Genomic DNA, 23,952 nt, shown 5'->3' on the forward strand with positions numbered 1-23,952 from the left:
AAATTCAAATACATATAGTTACGTATGTACATATACTACAGTAGAAAAACAAATGAAAGACAAATACTGAAAAATCTTAACACTAGTTATTTCTATGTAGGGTTCTTTTCCTCATTTGAAGTTTTCCATTTTTTTGCAACTGCCCCCACAATTATGTATTGCCTTCACATTTAGAAAAAATAATAAATATATGTTAATAATAAAAATACAAAAGTGAGAACAAAGAAGATCCAAAAGCTACAAACATAAATATTGTAGGTTTTGAAGATTTTTTTTTTTTTTTAATTGTTTATAGATGGCTAAACCTTCCAGCTAAGGACTTTTTATTTCCAGCAGTAGTTGTGTTTTTGACTTGACTGGATTTGGCTACAGGATCCACTGTGACATATTTAATCTGGAAACCTCCGGCTGTGACGGATGCATCACTCAGAAACTTCAAGGTCATGACATTTCCTGTGTGGGGGGGAAGCACACAAAAGAACAAAGAGGTTACTCTCGCTTGATTTGTCTGACAATCCAATGACTTATTGACTCACAAATGAAGACATAAAGATGTGAACAAGACTGTCCAGATGTGGACTCTCAAGTTTTCGTGTCTGTAGTGGCCCTGCTCAGTGGAGCCAGTGAGGGACTTCTAAGACAGGACACTCTCCTAGAGTGTTGAGACTCTGGATTTAATCCCTAGCACCACAAGGCAATAGGAAGCAATTCTCCTTCTGTGTGGATCCACAGAATTATAAGAACTTGACAGCAGTTCAAGACCATGAGGGGTGGACAGGCTGTTTATTAACTGATGGGGAGCAATTAACTTTGCATTATTAAAACACAAACTTAGGGTCAGGTGTGGTGGCACATGCCTCTACCAGTCTGTGAGTTTGAGGCTAGCCTGGTTTATATAGTGATTTCCAGGCCAGCTAGCACTACATAGTGAGAAAGAGAGTCTGTCACAAAAAAGTAAGATAAGATCAATAAATTAATTAATATAAAACAAAAGAAAAAGAAAAGATAGCCAAGAAATAAACCTACAGGCCTACTTCTTATAGCAGACTTAAAATGCACCTTAACATGATGACCAGAAAATGTTGAAATAAAACATATAGGAATATTTCAGGGTGAAAGATTTAACAGAACAATATTGTGTGCATGGCTGTGTTGTTGATGTTTGTGCATTTGACAGTTTGCTATAGTGTGCATGTAAGGTCAGAAGACAGCTTTGTGGAGGTGGATCTTCCCTTCCACTTTTACCTGCTTAGCCATTTTTTTTTAAAGATTTATTTACTTATTATGTATACAGTGTTTTGCCTGCATGTACACCTGCAGGCCAGAAAAGGGTGTCAGATCACATTATAGATGGTTATGAGCAACCATGTAGTTGCTGGGAATTGAACTCAGGACCTCTGGAGGAACAGTCAGTGCTCTTAACCTCTGAGCCACCTCTCCAGCCCCTGCTGGGCCATATTTTAAAAAGTATTATTTTGCGTTTATATTTACTTACGTTATTTTATGTGCCTGAGTGTTTTGTCTGCACATATGTGTATGTGTGCACCACATGAATGCCTGGTACCCTCCAAAGTCAGGAGAGGGCATCAGAGCCTCTGGAATGGAAGTCAGAGATGTTTGTAAATCATCATGTGGGTGCTGGGAACTGAATCTGGGGCTCTGTAAGAGCAGCACGTGCTCTTAACCTCTGAGCCATCCTGGTAGCCTAGAGAGTCTTTCTTAACTTAGATCCTCAGCCATAAGTCAATTAAAAAACAAATATATATATAAACACACACACACACACACACACACGACATGTCACTACAGACATGATTCTGAGTCAGGAGACTTGGTGATCTTCTCCAAAGCCACAGAGCTGGTGTTGAATGGCTGAGCCTAGCTTGAGCTCAGGCAGCCTGACTTCAGATTACGTTTTCCAGTTGTCACTGTACATTTTTCTGACACTGGAAGATATTACCTGTTTCAATTTTTTTTTTTTTTTTTTTTTTTTTTGGTATTTGTACTGTAAAAGGAATCCTGGTTAGCTTGGTGGACTGAGACCGGAGGATTAAGATATTGTTTTGAGACTAGTTTTGGCTACATAGAATTTAAGGCCAGGAGGCTGGAGAGATAGCTCAGTGGTTAAGAAGAGTATTGGCTGCTCTTCCAGAGGACCCAGGCTTAGTTTCCAGCACCCACATAAAGCTCTCAATTGTCTGTAATTCCAGGGGATCTAGCAATTTCACAGTCATGCATGCAGGCAAAACACCAATGCACATAAAATAAAAATAAATACATCTTCAGAAAAAGAAGAAATTTTAAAAAGAAAGAATTTCAGGTCAATCTCAGTTGGGACTCTATTTCAAAATTCATAGGTGATAGGTGACAATCTAAAGAGGAAGCCAAAACAAGAGAAAATAGTATTTAACATACAAAAACAAACCATATAAACAAACCACAAATAATCTAATAGAAAGCTGTTACAGATAACATATTCTAAAGACTGTAGTGCTGTGCTGGGATGATTATTCTCACTGTATGTTAGCTGTTTAGGACAAGCCAGGAATATGTTAGCTTTAAGACTTTTTTCTTACTAATGCTTTTTATTGTATTTGAGACAGATTCTCACAAAGTAGACCTGAAACCCATTATGTAGCCTAGGCTAGCCTGAAATTCTTGGATGATCCTCCTGCCTCTGTTTCCACACCCAGCTCTGCTGTGGGCTCTTTAAGGAAAAATTTCAGGCCCTAACTCCCTTGTAGAGATCTAAAGCCAACCCCATTCAGATTTTCTGTCAACATAGAAATATGCTCTTTAGAAAACAGAAATAAGAGGCTTATAGTGGGTTTCCCTTCTTGGCTAGATTGTAACACTAGCAAATTAATAAGCTTCGAATAGTAATCATTCAAGTATAGAGGGCATCACAGCTTGTAAAAATGACACCTCAGAACGGAGGGTGCCACAAGGCAGGAAGTGGAGGCAGGGAAAGGACTTAGCGCTGCCTTGGCTGGAGCACTGCTGTTCTTTGGGGTGAAGCATTGTGATAATTTTATGACTTGGAGAGAAAACAGAAGTTCTCAGAGTGCCAAGGACTGGCGCTGGAAAGAGAAGGAAAACAGAGCTGTGTGAGAAAACGAAGGTTTTAGCTTTAAAAAAAAAAAAAAAAGGAAAAAGAAAAAAAAAGCAGTTGAGGATAAGTTAAAGAGTAACATTGCCTATGGGGATTAATTTGTGTTACTAAGAAGGTATGTTTGAAGGGTGTTACTTAGAATGTAAGCATACAAAATAGCAGTGTGTGTGTGTGTGTGTGTGTGTGTGAGAGAGAGAGAGAGAGAGAGAGAGAGAGAGAGAAGAGAGAGAGATTTAGCAAACATTGCCTTTTACACCTAGCCTTTTGAGATTTGTTTGTTTGTCTTTTGAGATTTACTATATGAATTAGCATACTACAGGTTTTCTGTGGTTGCCAAAAGGAAACTTTTAGAATCACTGTATATCCCAATACTTCCCTTTTCCTGTTTTTGTTTGCTTGCTTTTTTTTTTTTTTTCCTATTTCTGTTTTGTTTTTTCCCAAGACAGGGTCTCTCTGTGTAGCCTTAGCTGTCTTGAAACTCTTCTGTAGACCAGGCTGGCCTCAAACTCAGAGAGCTCTGCCTGCCTCTGCCTCCCGAGTGCTGGGGTCCAAGATGTGCGCCACTGCTTACTGCTGTTTTTTATGCAATGGCTGCTGAAAATATCACAAGGAACAACTCTAAGGAATGTTGTACTGAGAAAGAAACGTGATGCAAACAATGCAGTTGCTTACTATGAAGGGTGCTGTGTTTAGCTAATTGGTAATTCATTCTGCCTTTTGTTTTGCTTTGTTTTTTAATGTTTATTTATTTTATTTATTTATTTATTTATTACATATACAGTGCTTGCCTGCAGGTACATCTGCAAGCCAGAGGAGGGCATCAGATCACATTATAGATGGTTGTGAGCCACCATGTGGTTGCTGGGACTTGAACTCAGGACCTCTGGAAGAGCAGTCAGTGCTCCTAACCGCTGAGCCGTCTCTCCAGCCCCTCATTCTGCCTTTTGCCAATAAATATTTTTACCGATGCTGCTGCTCATCATCATCATCATCATTATTATCATCTGTGCTGGGACCCAAACCTAGGACCACTTCATGTGCAAAACAAGCACTGTGCCATTGAGCTTAGTGCCAGTCCTTACTCACTCATTACCACTTGACCCCTGTGCCAACAGCAGTTCCTAGGGACTTGTAGATTCAAGCTGATGCCCGCCAATGAGAGCTGTCCACACACACACACCATTCTGATCACAGAGTTGGCCAAAGTCTTAATAAAAACCGTCATTATTGCAAGCTAACAGTTTGAACTGTCTCTAGTTTCTGTGCTCTTGGTTTTTAAAGCACGAATGCTAATAACTTTGAGGGCGCCATGAAAAAGCAAACGACAGTTTTGCAGTGACTGGGGTATTACCTGTGCTAATGATGTCTTCTGGAAGTTCATCACCACAGTATCTGAAAGGGAATTTTTAGGAAAGAGAGGTCACACTCACAAAGAAAAAATATCCAATTGTTGATGCGGCTTGCATTTATAACAAAATGTTTTATTCCCCACAAATAATGGCTCATTTTTCTCTAACTACTTTTATATTCCTGTCTGGCCTGGAACTCACTATGTAGACCAGAGAACTGCTTGCCTCTGCCTGCAATGTATAATCTTTGTTTGTTTGTTTGTTTTTGACATATTTATTATTTATATAGTATACTACCTGCATGTGTGCCAGCCCGCCAGAAGAGGGCACCAGATCTCATTATAGATGGTTGTGAGCCACCATGTGGTTGCTGGGAATTGAACTCAGGACCTTTGGAAGAATAGCCAGAGCTCTTAACCTCTGAGCCACCTCTCCAGCCCCATCATCTTTGTTTTTGTTATTGTTATTGTTATTTGATTTTTGTTTTTTGAGGCCGGTTTCTATGTATAGCCCTAGCTGTCCTGGAACTTACTCTGTAGATCAGAGTGGCCTCAAACTCAGAGATCTGCCTGTCTCCCGAATGCTAGGATTAAAGGTGTGCACCACCATTGCCCTGCTATTTTAATTTTCTTTTATTTATTTATTTTTAAACATGGAGTTGGGGGCAGAAGAATCAGCTTCAAAGTCCTTCTCAGTTACACAGCTTGGGCTACAGAATGCTCACTAGAGGGAGGGAGAGACTGGCTTGAACATTAACAGAAATGTCGTTACCAGTGTCTTTAGTCACGTGAGGGTTTCAATAAGTAGACAATGAGGCTTTATAACTCAGCACCTATCACTGCTCTTATAATTACCATAGATACAGCTGGCTAAGGAACATCCTTTGCTGGCAAGTCATATGAAAGTCAGGTGTGATGCATATACACCCAGAATGCCTATACACCCAGCACTTTGGAGACAGCATTTTGGAGGCAGAAGGATCAGTAGTTCAAGGCCAGCATGCACTTCCAGCTCTCCTGACAAAGATGGAAGAAGAGAAAAAAGGAGAGGAGGAAGGGGAGGAGGAGGAGAAGAAGGAAAATGTGTCGTTTTCTGCTGGAGAGAGTAGAAACACTGGGCGTGACCAGCATCATAGGAACAGTGGAGAGAAAACTGAAGGAGCATCAATCAGAAGCAGACAGGGGAGTTCTCTGGGCATCACGTGTGGGGCGCCACTGCCTACCTTCCTACAAAGCCATGGATGTCATCATAACTGTCATAGATTTCCACATAGTCAGCCAAACAGCCTGGGTCATGTTCAAGGTCAAAGTCCAAAAAGCTCAGGTGAATTCGCTGGCCGTACTTGAGCCGGATGTGCCAGTAGCAGACCTGGTTGTCGTCGTATTCGTTTGGGAAGCCTGGAGATTTAAAAATTCGCTTCGGATCTGTAAAGACACCACCACACTCCTTTGCTGAAACAGGAAAAGAAAGTACACTTAGACATTACATATTATTTTTATATAAAATACAAAAGAAATGACAATATATGATCCATAGGATATTGTCTATACTTATAGCTGATAATAACTTCTAAGTTTTCTTTAAGCTTAAACGTTTTATTTTGTGAGCTGGGCACGGTGGCTTATGCCTGTAATCCCAGCACGCAGGGAGGCAGAGGCAGGCAGATGGCTGTGAGTTTGAGGCCAGCCTGGACTACGGAGTGAGTCCAGGACAGCCAACACTACACAAAGAAACTCAGTGTGGTAGCACACACTTGGGAGGAAAAGGCAGGCAGATCATTGAGTTCAAAGCCAGCCTGGTCTACAAAGCGAGTCCAGGACAGCCAAGGCTACACAGAGAAACCCTCTCTTGAAAAACCAAAAATAAATAAATAAATAAATATTATTTGCTTGTGCTCTCTCTCTCTCTTTCTCTCTCCCTCTCTCTCTCCCTCTCTCTCTGTCTCTCTCTGTGTGTGTGTGTCTTTCTCTGTCTCTCTCTCTCTCTGTGTCTCTCTGTGTCTCTGTCTCTCTCTCTGTGTGTACTAACTTTGGGAGTCAATTCTCTCCTTCTACCATGTGACTCACGGGGATGGCACTCAGGTCCTTAGGCTTAGTTGTGAGTTCCTTTATTCTTTGTACCATCCTATAGGCCCAGTTCCTAAGTTTTCTAAAATGAACATGGACTACTTGTGAATTTTTAAATGTGAAACTAGCAAGAATAACAACATTTTTGTTTTTTTTTTTTTATTTCCCCTTGCTTTGATTTTTTTAAATCATAAAATGTATAAGCCTTTTATGTATGCTTTGGTGCATTTTTCCAAATATGCATTCATGTTACCAACAGTCTCATCAAGGTGATGGGGATTTTACCGAGAAGTTGCCACACTGTGCCTTCAGGGATTCGCTTAGACTACTAGTTCCTGTAGAGTCTGTTTGCGAGATCATTACAAAAGTCACTTTAATTAAAATAAATTGTAACCTATGCCCTCTTTTTCTCCCTCTCTCCAAGCTGTCCTGGAACTTGCCATGGCTAGATCAGGACAGCCTTGAACTTGTGGCATTCCTCCTTCCATCTACCTCCTGAGTCAGCATTACTGGTGTGCTGCGTCACATCTGCTTTCAATTGCTCTTTTGCGTGCTGGGGCTTCAAGCCAAGTCTGACTTGTGGGAAACACAGGCCTTATTGCTAAGAGAAATCGGAGCCCAAAACCTGTGCTCTCTACTACATTAGAATACAGGATTTGACAGCAGGTTTTCCCCCACCCTCAATCATTTATTTTGTAGGTTGTAGCATGTCATGTATTAAGAAAAACAAATGAAAACCAAAAACTAAACCCAAAGAAAGGCAGGATTGATGATTCGCAGGATGACCTAGAGGAAAGCTACAGAGAAGCCTAGGTCATTTTAAATTCCCCGGGAGTTAAGTGTCTAGAGCTGCTTGAATGTGGAAGCTGAAAAACTAACCTATTACCTGGTATGGTGGTGGCACACGCCTTTACTCCCAGCACTCAGGAGGCAGAGGCAGGTGGATCTCTGTGACTGTGAGGCCAGCCTGCTTTACACAATTAGTTCCCGGACAGCCAAAAACGACACAATGAGACCAAATCCTGAAAAAAAAAAAAAAAAAAAAAAAAGGAAAAACCAAAACCAAAACCATCATGTGACTCTGTGTGTGTGTGTGTGTGTGTGTGTGTGTGTGTGTGTGTGTGGTGTATGACCAGAAGAAAACTTTGTGTGTTGTTCCCAGGAGCTATTTTTTTTTTTTTTGAGACAGGGGGCTCTTGTTGCCCTAGAACTCAACAAGTAGGCTAGGCTGAATGGCCATCAAGCCCTAGGGTTCTTCCTGTCTCTGCCTCCCTAGCACTAGGATTACAAGTGTGCGCAACCATATCAGGCTGTTATTTGTTTGTTTGTATGTTTCTTAGCATCATATCTGGGACTTTAATCTCAGCACTTAAGAGGCAGATTTCTGTGAGATTGAGGCCAGCTGGTTCTACATAGTAAATTCTAGGTAAGTCATGGCTATGTAGAAAGACTTTGTCTCAAAAAACAGTATCATCATCCACAACAATAGAAAATTAGTTCTGTTGATGTGCCAGGGTGGGCTGGTACCCTTTTCAGTGAAGGAGGGAGGGGAATGGAGGAAGGGGGTGTGAGGGAGGGACTGGGAGGAGAGGAGGGAGGTGGCTTCAAACAGGCTGTAAAGTGATTAAATTAAATAAACTAATGGCAAAAAAAGAGGGAAGGAGGGAGGGAGGGAGGGAGGGAGGGAGGGAGGGAGAGAGAGAGAGAGAGAGAGAGAGAGAGAGAGAGAGAGAGAGAGAGAGAGAGTTCAAGGCAATTCTTTGCTGTGCAGTGAAACTCTGTCTTAAAAACCGAAACATTCATACATGAAGTCACTCCGTATCATTTCTGAACTTGAATGAGCAAGTCTTTTGCACACTTTCATGAGCACTCCTGGTGTCCTCAGAAGTAAGAAATGGACTTTGGGGCCGCTGGAGAGATGGCTCAGTGGTTAAGAGGTCCTGAGTTCAATTTCCAGCAACTACATGGTGGCTCACAGCCATCTATAATGAGATCTGATGCCCTCTTCTGGCCTGTACGTGCATATGCAGGCAGAGCACTGTATACATAATAATACATAAATAAATCTTTAAAAAAAGAAAAGAAATGGACTTTGGGATTCCTGGAACTAGGGTTATGGGCAGTTGTGAACCACCACATAGATGCTGGGAATTAAAAATGGTCCCTGGCAAGAGCAGCAAGTGCTCTTAAGCTCTGAGCCAGCCCTCCAGCGCCATACTTCTGCAAACTTATTGACTCTATTTTAGCTTATTGCCATCAGCTCAAACTTGGTGTTTCTAACTTGGAGTTTCTTTGTGTAATAGCCCTGGCTTCCCTGGAACTCTCTTTGTAGACCAGGGTGGCCTCAAATTCACAGAGATCCACCCGTCTCTTCCCCCGCCAAGTGCACCACTGTGCCCAGCTAACTTGGTGGTCTTGATAAAGACTGCTTAACTTTTCTGATATTAGTCTTTGTGTCCCAGTGTATTTTGACAAGCTGTTTTCCTAGTAGCAAATTAGGAAGCTCTCTGTCCTTCAAGCTCACCACATCATCCATCATCAACATGCTAAGTCTAAAGGGTCCTGAGAATTGGGAAAGAGAAAATCTCCCAGGATTCTGTGCACATATTCCTAGAATGAGTACTTAGGCGCCATGAGAAAAGGCATCACTTTATACAGATTTATGTATATAGCATTCTTACCAGAGGACAATGAGTCCTGGGAGACCCCCCCCTTTTTGAAAATTTATTATTTATACAGTATTCTGCCTCCATGTGTGCCTGCATGCCAGTAGAGGGCACCAGATCTCATTATAGGTGGTTGTGATCCACCATGTGGTTGGTGGGAATTGAACTCAGGACCTTTGGAAGAACAGACAGTGTTCTTAACCTCTGAGCTATCTCTCCACCCCCGGGAGACCCCTTTTATTCACACTGCTTCACTTACCCTTTACTTTGGCTTTGTTGTTTGTTTTGGAGGCAAGGTCTCAATATTTAGCTTTGGATGGCCTGGGGCTCACTACATAGACCAGGCTAAGCTCAAATTCAGAGATCTGCCTGCTTCTGCTTTCCAACAGCTGTTATTAAAGACATATGCTAGTGTTCCTGGCTTCACTCTAGACTCCTGCAATGATTAACAATAACAGTAGCATAGTACAGGCTAGGACTAAAAGCTTGAGGTGCGTACAGATTGATTTGGGCCAGGTACGGTGGCCCACACTTTTAATCCTATGAGTCTGTGAGTTTAAGGTTAGCCTTGGCTACATAATGAGTTTCAGGCCAGCTAAGGGTGAACAATGAGACCCCATCTAACAAAAAAAAAAAAAAAAAAAAAAAAAAAGACAAAACACAACAAACAAACAACAGCAACAAAACAAGAAACAGCAATAGCAGTGACAAAACTAAAACCCAAACAAACAAACCTAGGAACCAAAATGATTGGTTGGTTATACGCTATGATAAACACCTTGTGCTTTGTTTTGAATGAGTGTAGTTAGTATCCAGCTCTCAGCAAAATTCTGTCTACTTGGAATCCACTTAATTTTGTGTTTTATGTTGCTTATGGACATGGAAGGCTCTTCTGTGATGGTTAGAACAATTAAGCAATGCTCTGAGAGGAGCCTAGACTGTTGCCATCACTCTCCTACCATGATATGTAATTTCATATAGGGTAGATCCAACACTTCATCACATCGGTGTGTTACAAGTGCCAGAAAGGCTCTGTAACACGATAAATAACACTTTGTCATGCTGTCTGGAGTCCGCGTCGTGCCTCCAAGAACAGGAAGAAAGGATAGCTCCCATTCTTATTGAGAACGTGAAGGAGGAAATACTATTCAGTTCCTCCAACAGCGTGAGAGCACCTATGTGTGGTGGGTATCATCTGATCATCATCATCATCATCATCACTACACTTGCTCATCCTTAGAAGGAAAAGCCGTTGCCCTTTAGTGATCTCTTGGTAGGTAACTGCTTTGCTGCTGTTGCTTGTGTAGCTACTTTGGCAAACACAGAATTATCATCTTAAAGAACAAACCGTGTGGGTTGTAGCAGTAGGCATCCCATCGCTCGCTCCTGTTGAGCCGGACCCCATAATCGATAATGCCCGTTTTCCCAAAGCCACAGTTGGGACCAGGTTTCACAATGGGGTATCCAACTCTGCCCTTGGCCATCCAGCCAGCTGCACAGACGTGAAATCCTGCAAGAGGAAGGGAAGTTTAGGGATTCACCTGGCAAGAAGAGGCAGCCGCTTTTATTGTTAAGTTTCTCCAGTGGCCACACCCACTTTGTGTAAAATGGGAAAAAACCTCTGCAAGTTGTGGTTGCAGCTGCCTCCGGAAGCTGAGGCAGAAGGATTTTAAGTGCGAGTCCAGACTGGGCTACATAGTGAGACCTAGTGCCAAGCTTTGGTCTTAGGTTAAGTTATTAGCATCACAAAAGAAACCAAACATCAAATGAAACCAATGTTTGAATGCAAAGGAAACATATCTTTTCTTTCTTGTTTTTTGTTTTGTTTTGTTTTTGAGACAGGGCTTCTCTGGCTGTCCTAGAACTCAATTTGTAGACTAGGATGTCCTAGAATTTACAGAGATCCACCTGCCTCTGTCTCCTGAGTGCTGGGATTAAAGGTGTGTACCACCATGCCTGGCTTACCTTTTTTTTTTCTTAACACATGATCTCATATAACCCAGGCTGGCCTCAAATTCTCTGTTTAGCTAAGGCTGGATTTTTTTTTTTTTTTTTTTTTTTTTTTTTTTTTTGAGACAGGGTTTCTCTGAGTTGGCTAAGGCTGACTTTAAACTCCTAACGCTCCTGCCTTTTCCAGGATTGCAGGCCTGCAGCACCACCATGCCTGACTATAAAATTTGAATTTTGACTTTTACTAGCTAGTGGTTAGTTGAAATCTATTTGAAAAAACAAAAAACAAATGCAGATAGACTAGAATTAAGTGCTACAGTGAGTATGAAAGCCATTCAATTTCAGATCCCTGCGCAGTTGTCTGAGCACACTGGGTGTGCACTTAAGTAAAAACCCTCAGCCACCCATCTGTGTATTCAACCAACTGGAAATCCAAACCTCTTCCTTACAGAACTGCATCTGAGATGGGCTGTGGCTCAGTGGCAGAGGCTTTGCCTCACGTGCATGATGCTCTAAATTCAGTCTCTGCCAGAAAAAAAAAAGTGCATCTAAATATGTACAGGTATTTTTCTTGTCGTTATCTCCTCAGCACTATATTTACATAGTGCTCATATTATGGCAGACATTGTAAATAATCTCTGATTAAAAACATGAAAGTTTTATTCGTGTCCATAATATCAGGCAGTACTCAGGAGGCTGAGGCAGGAGGATCACAAGTTTGAGATCAGTGAGACTTTGTCTCAAATATATATGTATATATATGTACACAAACACACACACACACACATATGTATAAACAGAAAGGAGATATGAGTGTGGGTTAGTGGCTGTGTACCTGAGACTGTGTAACAGGGTGTGGCCCTGGATTTAATCCACAGGACTCGAACCTCCTTTGATTCTGCTTATCAGTAGGAAGCCTGGGAGCAACCCTTTACTGATGCTGTGGATTAACTTTCTGCTGTATATTTGTTTTGAATACAGTATAAACATGGCATAGGGCTTGTCAAGTATTTGCCTATAAGGAAAGGAGTTCTGATGGGGAACTCAAGGTGCCACACCCACTTCGCTAGAGTCTGTGTGACATGCAACCTTATCGGCTCGGAGGATGGGGAACCAGATTTGCAAGGGTCCCTGGCAGAAGCCCAGGTATTTGTTGAGACGAGTATCCCGAGTCCTGGGTGTACAGAGCCTGGCTATTGGCCTACTTCTGTTTTTCCTCCTTCCTTGCTCTATAATCACTCACGCATTCTTATTAAGTCCACCTCCAGGGCAAGGCCGTTCTTACCCTCTGAACATCTCAGTAACTGAGAAACCTGATGTGAGTCCATCGGGAAATGAACCAATGGTGGCCGTGGATGAAGTAGTTCTGCAGAAAGCTGAACGTCTCATATTAAACAGCACCAGAAACATGACTGTAAATGAAACTACACCTTGGGGGTGAAGGTGTTTGTGCAGTTGATACAGAAAGAAAATGCAACTGTGCAGGAGGCGCTTGACAAATGGCAACAGCTGGAATATAGGCTAAAGAATTCTAGGAAGAGAAGGCATATCCAGGAATGCGAGGATAGCGAGGAGAGTGAAGCAGTCCCGGGAGTTCCCAGTAAAACAGAAAATGGGACAACTTAGGACTGGATTGAAGGGAAATGGTGGCAGAGACCCAAATACAGAGGACCATAGCTCTAAGAACCACTCCCTACCCTCCATTACCATATATAGGAGTGTAGGATGAGGATTTAACACGATGGGCTACTAAGGATGGTAAAAAGATAAGATATTAGGACCTGAGTCCCTGGGAAAGAATCTTGAGGGCCAGACCTCCATGGTGTACTTTAACTGCAGCAGAGAAAAATGACATAATTACACAACTCACCAAGGTGGTAGTAAAGAATGGCACCCCATGGGATTGTTTTGGTTTACAATGTATGGGACTACCAGAAATATTAAGATGTGTAAAGGAGTATAACACCTCTATCTCAGTATGGGCTGCAGATGTGCAGACTTGTACTTCTCTCATGGGAAAAAGCTGTTAATAATAACATGCCTGAAAAAAGAGCCAGCTTCGCCTAGCTGACTGCAAATTCTAAGGAAAGCTCATGCCACCTTCTGAGGTGATTAACCACAGTCTGTCTCTGGCCCTTGTGCATAGCCGGAGGACCTTGTTGTATTTTTAGTTTCTGATTATTGCTGTACTTTACACTTTGTAACCAGATCTGTATCTCTTAAACTGTGGTTTGTAGCTAGCAGAAGTTCCTGTCATGACTGTATAAACCACTGAGCTCAAGTAAAGATTTTGGCAGCAGCATTGAACCTCCCTTGTGTCCGTGTCTGTCTGTCGCGCCGAATCCGTCCCCACCTGATATCCTAAGACCCTTGCTCTCCATGGCTAGAAGCCCCCTCGGTCGTCCGTGGCATCAAGGGAGATGGTAGCTAGCTTATTCGTATAAGAAACAAACAGTAACAGCTGGGAGTGGTGGTATATACTTTTAATCTCAGCACTCGGGAGGTAGAGTGATAACTGTGAGTTAAAGGCTAGCCTGGTCTACAATCAAGTTTCAGGCTGGGGCTATAGAGTGAGACTACATTTGTAGCCCCAAGATTTGGGAGGCTAAGAAGGGAGAAGTGCCTTAACACCAGCCTCAGTTCTCAAGCGAATGCGAGGCCAATGTAGGCTACATGGATTCTGTCTAAAAACAAACAAGCAAACCAATAAAATACACAAAAACAAAAGACAACCAGCTGTGACAACCAGCTGCGAGCACATGCAAATAATAGCAGCAGTTAATTGCTGGAGTTTTCGGGAGGTCTCTTGGCATCATCATCATCTTCCTAGTTTCTTTTTCCTGCCATTATAAGGCCCTCCTCACAGCACGGCGTTTAATCCTATGGCCCAGCAGTGCAATTGCACGGTGGTATGTACCTGTAGTCCTGGCATGAAGTTAAGCAGAGGCACCAGGAAGATGACAAGTTTGAAGCCAGCCTGGGCTATATAGTGGGACTCTTGAAAACAAACAAACAAACAAAAATCTGAGAGGAAATGCTCCTTAAATTATAATAAGCTGTATATGGTGGCTATCTCACCTACTCTCCTACTTGAAGTTCTCTCTCCTAATGAAGCTCTTCTCCAGGCCTTTTCTTTGTTTTTTTGTTTTCTGAGACAGGGTTTCTTTGTATAGCCTTGGCTGTCCTGGACTCTTTGTAGACCAGGCTGGCCTCAAACTCACAGAGATCCACCTGCTTCTGCTTCCCTGAGTTCTGGAACTGCAGGTGTGCATCACTGACCTGGCCTCTTCTCAAGGTAAAGGGAAGCACCTGTCCCCCACCAAGGCCTCATCTTTCTCCTTATTGTTCTCCCACTTTTCTTTTTTTCTTTTTAAAAGATGTACTTTTATTATTTATACAGTGTTCTGCTTTCATGTACTCCTGTACACCAGAAGAGGGTACCAGATCTCATTATAGATGGTTGTGAGCTACCATGTGGTTGCTGGGAATTGAACTCAGGACCTTTGGAAGAGCAGCCAGTGCTCTTAACCTCTGAGCCATCTCTCCAGCCAATCTCCCACTTTTCAAGTTCCACTCACATCTCCCTGCAGCCCCTGATGCTGTAGAGAGGCTCTCTTTCTTAACAAAGCTCATTCTGATGGGTAATTTCATGTCGGCGCCTTACTCAAACTCACTGTATCTCTGCCGTGACTTTTATTTTCTTAGTTCTCACTGGATGGTGCCTAACCCTCATGAGATGCTGTTACCAGAAACTTCTGGCTCTAGGCAGAAGGAGTGAGGGAAGCCTCAGAAAGCAAAGGTTTCCTTACAACATAGAGAGTGATCCCAAAAGGCTTGAGAGAAAAATCTTAATAAGGAAATGGTGGACTCCCCCGCAATTCCTAAAGATGAGTAAGAAGGAAAACTATTATCAAATCAGTACCAATTTTTCTGGCTGCTTCTAGCTGCTTGTAGGTTGCGAGACGGCCACCTTCGTATTCACACACGGCCTTGGCTTCTGCATACGTGAGCTTGTACCTGCCACCACGAGCTTCTCTGTGGTACACGCCCGCTGCTTGTTCTGTGAATTTACAAAATGTCATCAATGCACCATTATCCATTCTTGTGGAACAAAGGAAATTTCGCCTCATCAGGGAGATTACATCAGACACACGTTCTTGCCAAAGAAATTTCTGGGTCAGCTGCTATGGTAGTTAAGTTTTTATTGTTAGAAAGCTTTTGGGGGCAAAGAAGACTGAAGGGGAAATTTTAGGGGGAATTAGGACATATGAAGACTGGACGGTAGATCATCCCCGATAGCGTGAAAGAAAGTTTTTAATACAACATTATATTTCTAGACTAACGACAAGTAATTGAGTTTTGGTACTCTTTTGGCTTTAAAAAGAGCCATAACGGCTTAGATAGGTACGCAGTAGATGAAAGAAACGTAGAAGACAAAATAAAGCAGTGAAGATGACTTCATTATGGAAGTTCACAAGGAAAGCAGGACTTGCCCATTTGAGGCAATGATCAAGATGACATAATTAAAAACAGTGGAGACATCTGACAGATCCCCAGCAAGCGAGAACACCAAAGAGATTAGAACACAGTAGCAAAAAAAAAAAAAAAAAACCAAAAAACAAAACAAAACAAAACAAAACAAAACACACACACACACACACACACACAAAAACAAAAAACAAAAAACAAACAAACAAACAAAAAAACCTGGCACACCTCTGACTTCTTTTTCTGATTTGTTTGTTCACATGTTGTTCCCAACACACTTTAGGTGATGGCAAGTCACACACACCCTGCCTTGCAGCGGGTCACCGGTTCAGTGGATTGTTTGGGGGACTGCAATGATGTTTCCATAGAGACAATGTGGAGAGATTCCCCCCTGACAATAGTCACAAGTTTATCTCCAACAGTGCTAAGGGTACCACCCAGTAGTCCGGATTACTATCAAGTGTTTGTATACTGATCTGTCCAGTCAGCCACCGTGGAGATGTTTCCAGAAAATTCCAGAGAATGCCTCAGCACACAGCAGCACACAAATCCAGAAGCATGTTCTAATTCAACCCATTTTTTTTCATCCCCAAACTAAAGCTGACTCTGCCATGGTTTGATGGGAAACAAGGCTGGTTTTAGTTCATGCCTTTTTCTAGACTCATAAATTATATGGTAAAGGCCCATCGCTCAGAGAAGTCAACAGTCAGTTTGATGTTTTTGCTTGTTTATTTTGATGGAATTCTCACATGCCAGGCTGGCCTCTAATTACCTATGCAGCTGAGGAAAACCATGAATTCTGATCTGCCCGCCTCCACCTCTTGAATGCTGAGAGGACAGCCGTGTAACACTTGGTTTTCTTTGGTGCTGGAGAATCAAACCAGGATTTTTTTTTTTAAATTTTTTTGGCATGCTAGGCAATCACTCTACCAACTGAGCTTACACCCCATGCTTACAAACCAGAATACACTAACAACATGAGATCATGACCAGTGCCCAAGTGTCCTTCATGGGGCAAAGCTTCATTCATTAATTTCCAGTTTTATTCCTTTAAGCATGTAGCTTGATGAATTTGCCAAGGTATTGTGGATCAAGCCCTGTCCCCTTAAAGAACTTAGACATGCATGAGTGAGCAACTAAAATATAGATTTCTACTTTTTTAAAATTAAATTTAAAATTTATGTGTGCATGGGTATTTTTTTTTTCTTGCATGTATATCTGTTTGCCTATACAGGTTTGCCTAGTGCCTGAGGAGTCCAGAGGAGGGCATTGAATCGGCTGGGCCTGGGGTTTCAGATGGTGGGGAGCTGCCATGTGGGTGCTGGGAATGGAATCCACATTCTCTGAAACTGCAGCCAGTGTTCTTAACCACAGCCATCTCTCCAGTCCTGGATTGTTTGTTTGCTTTCTTTTTTACATAGGGTCTTGATATGTAGCCCAGGCTGGCCTAGAACTTGCCGATTCTCCTGTCTCAGCTATTTAAGTGTGAAAATTAAAACCTGTGCCACTGGGGCTGGAGAGATGGCTTCATTGTTAAGAGCACTGGCTGCTCTTCCAGAGGACCCAGCACCCACATGGTATCTCACAACTGCCTGTAACTCCAGTTCCAGAGGATCTGACATCCTTACGCAGACATACATGCAGCCAAAATACCAATGCACATAAAAATTAAAAAAGAAATATGTCCCACCACACTGAACTCAGTATCTTTATCTTAGACACTGTACCTTTTGGTACAGCAAAAGGATGCATACTTAATTTGTTTATTATAAATATTGTTGTTAATTTAAAAATTCTTAAATCTATCTGTGTTCCAAGAATGTGGAGTTAAAAAGAAATTATGGTAAAAATTGTACCAAGTATTTTAATGGATGCCAACTCCTCCTCAAACTGACTCTCCTGACATTTTACTCCATACCTGCAGTGTGTTTTTGGGGGAAAGATAGCAAAGAGTTTTAGAAAATAATTTCAAACTGTCATACCAGTAACTAAAAACAAAGAAACCAGCAAAAACTATGGAAAATTGGTGACATGTGTCTGGATAATAAGATAATAGCTGAAATAACAAACTCCATGCACCATACTTTCAAGTGGTTAAATATTTCTGTTTTATTTTGCCTTATGAGCAAACGCACTGAGGATTCTTGAGTACATATTTGTCTATTTAATTAATGACGTTAATGAAATAATTTCCCTCTGTAGCCTATGCTTCCTGTGGCGTCTCTAGTGCCCTCTTTCAGCCTCTTAAGTCTCAGTGATTACAGAATTTCTTGCTGAAGAACGATTCTATATGAAGTTGTTTTATTTGTTTCTTTGTTTGGTTTTTGAGACAATGCCACTTTCTAGCTCCGGCTGGCCTGGAACTCACTATGTAGGCCGAGTCGACCTCAAACTCACAGAGATCCGCATGCCACTTGAAAACTGGGATTAAAGGCATTGTCCTCCCCCCACTTGATCCTGCTCAGGAACAATTATAAACAAAGCATTCTATGCATGTGTTTGTTAACTTACCTATTTTTTTTGGTACAAGTACTGGGAGTACAAAATCAGGACCATTATCAATTTAAAGTATTATTTGTTAATTAAAAGTATTTTTGGATTTAGGATTTTAAGCTATTAATATGAAACAATACAACAGAATGCTTAGGTTTTAAAAGATACATGTGTCTAAATGCACAGTATTTTATCAATTTTCCTATTCTGATTTTTGTTTTGATTTGTTTTGTTTTTTCAAGACAGGGTTCCTGTGTTTAGCCTTGGCTGTCCTAGACTCACTTTGAAGGCCAGGCTGGCCTTGAATTCACAGAGGTCCACCTGCCTCTGCCTCCTGAGCAATTTTCCTATTCTGCTCCTTAATTTATAAAATTGAGGGGGTTGAAAGATGGCTCAGAGGTTAAGAGCACTGGCTGCTCTTCTAAAGGTCCTGAGTTCAATTCTCAGCCTCCATATGGTGGCTCACAACCATCTATAATGTGATCTAATGCACTCTTCTTGTGTTCAGGTGTTACATGCAGGTAGAACACCATATACGTAATAAATAAGTCTGTAAAAAAACTATAAAATTTTTAAAAAGTGTTTCCCCCCCCTCTTTTTGGCAAACAGTAAGTGTGGGCTGTAGGCTTTTGTGTCTGCTGCTTCTTCTGGGAGGAGTTAGGTAACCTTGTAGGCATCACTATTTGGGTTTTAGTTTCTTTACCCAGCAAATGGGACAAATGATAGCTATTGTGCCCTATTAGAAGCTCATAGTATGCAACTTTTCCGCCTTTGCAGGTTCAGTATGAAGACTAAAAATAATTGTTCTCTGGGTTTTTAATGTTCAAGATCCATGTTGCCAGACATCTCCTGTCTGTCAGCTCCTTTCTTGTTAAGTTGCTCTTAAAGAGATTGGAAGTCACGGAGTTCAAAGGTCCTAGTCTTCACAGCTGCTCCCTGGTACCTCCCTTCCAATCCAATCCTCTCTTCTCCCTGAACAGTCACTAATACTATATTGATCCAGCCAACTGTAACCAATCTGTGCTGGGCTGACTGCTCAGTACTTTGTCAGCATCTGATTGGGTCTCAAGCCCCTGCAGTGTGCCTTTAACAAATGCTTGGCTTGCTTCTCTCCACCTTTGGGGCTGGACTGCTTTTTATCTAGGTTTGCATTTTTTTTGGTAACATATACATTCATTACAAAAGCAATTATTTCAAAGTACTCAATCCCAGGAGAATTTTTTAAAAAGATATATTTATTTATTACAGATACAGTGTTCTATCTGCACACCAGAAGGGAGGACCAGATCCAGATGCCATTATAGATGATTGTGAGCCACCATGTGGTTGCTGGGAATTGAACTCAGGACCTCTGGAAGAGGAGCCAGGGTTCTTAACCGTTGAGCCATCTCTCCAGCTGCCCTCCCACCCCCAGGAGAATTTTATGGCATTTCAAAATATCCTCCTATGACTTTAATTCTTACTAGGTTTATGGCATCTCCCCAGGTCTGACAAAATGTATTTCCTCAGTGGATTGTATGCACGCATTTCCGAAGTTGCAGAACCTGTCTTGAACAAGTAGTCACACTACAACTAGTTTGTGGCTCACACTGGATAAGGAGGCGTGTCAAGGCTGTGCAGTTCAAATCCTGATTTTTTAATGAAATCTGCATGGTTGCAATTACTACCAAAGCGAACCCTGCTGAAATGGAAAAATGGCCCACACAACCATGTGTTGCCTAGCAGGCATAAAACCAAGATCTAGGTTAATTTGGCTTTCTTTTTATTTCTTTATTCTGTGCAAGAATGACTGCCTGCCTTCCAGAAAACAATCATAATTTTTTTCCTCTACTAAATACAATAATGAACAAAATGCAGCACCAACTTGAATGCAAGGCCTCTAGTATTGTTTTGAGTGCTACAATGTGAATTTTGAGCTTTCCGGGTTACTATTCATTTATTGGTCTATTGCTCACCTTCCGTGTTTAGCCTAAGGCAACCCTTACATTTAAGGAAACAACAAAAAGAGCTTCCCCCATTTAACCAGACGGCTAGGGAAGCACTTACAAGACAAAGAGATGCGAAGCATTCAAAAGGACAAAGCATATCCATTTTCTTTCCTGCATCACAATCCATTTTTTTTGTTAAAATAGTTGAAAGATGCTGAGAAAAGTTAAGACATATCCTACAGTTCAGAGTACGCGAAGTTCAGAACTACTGTGGAGTTAGGCATCTTACCTGCAAAGGCAGCTGAAATAGTATACCCCTGTTTTAGTTTGGTAAAGAAATACTCATCAAAACAAAACAAAACAACAACAAAAACAAAAACTCACCAGCGAGCTACCGTATCTGCTTTGAAAATCTTAAAATACATTTTTACAAGGACACACCTTAACTTCTGTTTTTTGTTAAACAGTGCATCGAGTAAGAGAATAGCCTTAAATTTTAAAAGCAAAATTTCTTTGTTTGATGGTGTGGCAGTATCTCTCTTTTGAAAGCATTTTCTGTGGAAACCCTAGCTTTGAGCATGCTAGAAAATTTCCCTCCTTCAGTCCCCTGTGATGTGAAAGGATCGATACTCCCAACAAGAAGCTCGTGAGGGAAGTTTCTTACCAAGCCATATGGAGTTATGAAAGACTCCGTTCTTGAATCCCCATCCGTGAGCCTGTTCCCACAGCAAGACCCATAAGCAAACGAGGACGACCATGCCTCCAGTTGCAGAGCCGTTTACAGTGTCGGGGCGTGGGGGGGGGGTGACCACGAGAAACTCTCGGAGCAGCGGCTGGAATGCGGCTGAAACATCTGGTTTCCACATCTTTTAAATAGTTTTTTTTCGGTTGTGAGGTCATCATGTTCTCTCCAATGGCACTTTCCGTTGCGGAGTTACACAATTAGTTCTGTGTCTGAAGCAAGCCCTCTGACTCATTTGCATTGGCAACCAGAACGGAGGACGCAGGATGAGCACCCACGTTTTAAAGTCTCTTTCTCACAAGCAAGATCGTTTATTCTGTCAGTCACCAACACTTTTCTGTTAGGAAGTTTGTGTCATTTGGGGCCGATTCAGAAACGAGTAAAGAAAGCCAAACTCCAGCAGGATTTCTCAGAGAAATCCTGAAGGTCTTCTCTGCATTGCTAATTTTGGGGGTCTGTGGTTTAACACTAATCTTGATTGTTGTGATAGTACGGCTTTAGTCTTTGCTAAACATTGCCAAATAAGTCAAAAGTAAAGCAACAGTGAAGTAGTTTGGTAAATCCAGCCTGGAAGAACATTCTCATATTCATATTTTCTGTCTCTCTGTCTCTCCTCTCAATAAATATATCAGCTTTGAGAAAAGGAGGCCAGTTTCAAAGTCTTAGGACATTCAGGTAGCCTTGGAGGACTTACGGTCTGAACCCTCGCCCCTAGCATCTGCAGCCTGTGAGACAATAGGCTGGAGCTATTACTACTGGTCAGAAGACTAGGACCTGAGTCATATTTCTGGTCCTGGGAGGAGACATGGCATCCTGAACTGCCTGGGAAGTCACTACCCAAGCCTGACTCTGGGAGCCCTAAACCTTATAAGATTATTATATAGTAAGAGACTTTCTGATAAGGACCAGCCAGGTGTGATGGTGCAGGACTGTAATCGAAGCATGCCTGGGCTAGAAAACTTTTCCTTCCAGAGATGCTTATGTGTCTACCCATTCAATCCCTGGGCAATTTAGTGAGACCTTGTCTCAAGAAAAGGAGAGAAAGAGAGAGACAGAGAGAGAGAGACAGAGAGAGAGAGAGAGAGAGAGAGAGAGAGAGAGAGAGAGAGAGAGAGAGAGAGAAAGAGTATATATGAGTCAGCCCAATGGTAGATTGTGCCCATAGCATGTATAAGATCCTAGGTCCAATCACCAGTACCACACAGACACAAAGATATATCATCCTCCTTCCTGCCAGAATCTACACAAACAGACTTGTCAATCATTTGAACAAGACAAAACCTCTGGGGGTTGGGGGAGGCGGGGAAGAAAATCTTGTCTAGAGAGTTTAGAAACCACCACAACGCCTGTAAAAACAAAACCAAAATAAAACCATGTGGGTTGCAGTAGTAGTCTCACCCTCTGGCTATTGTCTACTTTTTTTGGCGGCGGGGGGCGGGGGGGAGTTGTTGTCCTTTTTTTTTTTTCCCTCTATCTATGTAGTCCTGGCCATCCTGGAACTTGCTTTGTACATCAAGTTGGCCTTGAATTCACTGAGGTCCACTTGCCTCTGTCTGCTGAGTGCTGGGATTAAAAGTGTGCTATGATGGCTGGCTCACTCCCGTTCTTGAGAGTGCCTTGTACACTGCGATGCACTTTGCCTGTTGCCTGCACTCTGCTGCTTTGCCTGAATTCCTTTGACATAGCTCACGAGGACCAGCAGAGGAAAGAGGACAGCAGACACAGATTCTGGTGTCAGGCAGGTGATAATAAAGTTGACAAAAGTATGGCCCAAGTTCCCTAGATCAATATAACTCAGATGAAAACGATTAAAAGACTAGGTGATGGTCTGGGAAAGTCGCCACGCCTTCTGGCATCCCAAACCTTCCTTCCCCACAAAAATGCAAGATGTTTAGGTGACGTGTCTGGTCACATTGTCGCTGCTGCTTAGATAGCTTTTATTTTTCTCTCTGGTTGGGCATTCTTGGTTACTTAGCTTCTCTATTCCTTTAATTGTGTGTGTGTGTGTGAGTGTGTGTGTGAGAGTGTGTGTGTGTATTTGTCCTCATGAATGCCTGTGCACCATGTGCATGCAGTGCCTGAAGAAGTCAGAAGGGAACATCAGATCCCCTGGAACTTGGATAACAGATGGTTGTGAGCTGCCATGTGGGTGCTGGGAACTGAGCCTGGGTCCTCTGTAAGAGCAGCAAGTGCTCTTAACCACTGAGCCATCTCTCCACCCCCCACCCTCTATGCTGAGTGCCTATCTGCCTTCATTTGGTGTATTACAGCCCTCGTTTCTACCAGACTTTCCTAGTCTTTTCACTGATAGTGAGGGGAGAACGGGGAGCTGGCTTTCTAGACATGCTTTGTTCTGAAGTTAGCTTTAAATTCTAGGGACATTTTTCTTTTTTTGTGTGTTTCTTTCTCTTTTGTGTTTTTGTTTTTGTTGTTGTTGTTTGAGACAAAGTATCCCCGTGTATCCTTGGTTGTCATGAAACTCATCTGCAGACCAGGCTGGCCTTGAACTCAGTGATCCACCTGCCTCTGACTCCTGAGTGCTGGGATTAAAGGCTTGTGTGTGCCGGCATCTCATCTGTTTATGGAAACATTTTAATGACCACCCCAGGTTTATCCTGGACTCTTCTTTCCTTGAAAGGGCATCTGTGGGGTATAGAATTTACTGAACTCTTCTTACCAAGCTAAACCTGTAGTTATCAGAATTTGAAAATTTTGACTTTGTGACGCGGCAAATGAGAGATGGCGCGTTTAAATTTGGTGCCTGTGTGGAAGAGGCCATGGAGAACAAAGACACGATCAGTGAGAAGCAGACGAGTAGGTAGCTGTCTCTGGAAAGTGAAATGACAGGAGTATATTTAGCTCGTGCCTTAGACGGGAACCCAGCCTGACTTCCGCCCTGCAGCAGGAGTGTCACAGCCACTTCCCTGTATCCCCACTTTCTCTGGTCATGCCATTCCAGCACCTCTCTCAAATACCTCATCTCCCTATTTGTCAAGATTCCTCTCAGGGAAGCATCTGCAGGTAACCAGCACCACAGACCCTCTGGTCTATCTGCAGTTCAAAGACACCCCAGGGACAGCAGGGTGTGGGGGTTCACTGTTTTAACAGAGAAATGGCACACATCGCTCTGATGGACTAGCACAGTCTTAGAAGGGTTC

The 23,952-nt window shown here is 42.3% G+C and overlaps 1 protein-coding gene across 1 annotated transcript; it reads right to left on the reverse strand.

Moving 5' to 3' along the window:
* Positions 1 to 289: 289 nt before the first annotated feature.
* Positions 290 to 20,847, reverse strand: Tnfaip6 (TNF alpha induced protein 6). Its single transcript, XM_051166751.1, has 6 exons — positions 20,717 to 20,847; positions 15,066 to 15,203; positions 10,542 to 10,703; positions 5,684 to 5,912; positions 4,464 to 4,504; positions 290 to 453 (listed from the first exon to the last, which is right to left on the reverse strand). Exons 1-6 carry the CDS (start codon positions 20,808 to 20,810, stop codon positions 290 to 292), a joined length of 828 nt encoding a protein of 275 aa, XP_051022708.1. The 5' UTR covers positions 20,811 to 20,847.
* Between the last annotated feature and the right edge of the window lie 3,105 nt (positions 20,848 to 23,952).

The sequence above is a fragment of the Acomys russatus genome, chromosome 24 (genome assembly GCF_903995435.1).
Source record: "Acomys russatus chromosome 24, mAcoRus1.1, whole genome shotgun sequence".
Lineage (NCBI taxonomy): Eukaryota > Metazoa > Chordata > Mammalia > Rodentia > Muridae > Acomys > Acomys russatus.

Excerpts from the sequence above, each read along its gene's own strand:
- Tnfaip6 (XM_051166751.1), bottom strand. The coding sequence starts at position 20,810 with ATGGTCGTCCTCGTTTGCTTATGGGTCTTGCTGTGGGAACAGGCTCAC. Across the intron at positions 15,204-20,716 it reads TCATAACTCCATATGGCTTG|AACAAGCAGCGGGCGTGTAC; the intron begins GTAAGAAACTTC and ends GTAAATTCACAG. Across the intron at positions 10,704-15,065 it reads AGAAGCAGCCAGAAAAATTG|GATTTCACGTCTGTGCAGCT; the intron begins GTACTGATTTGA and ends TTCCTCTTGCAG.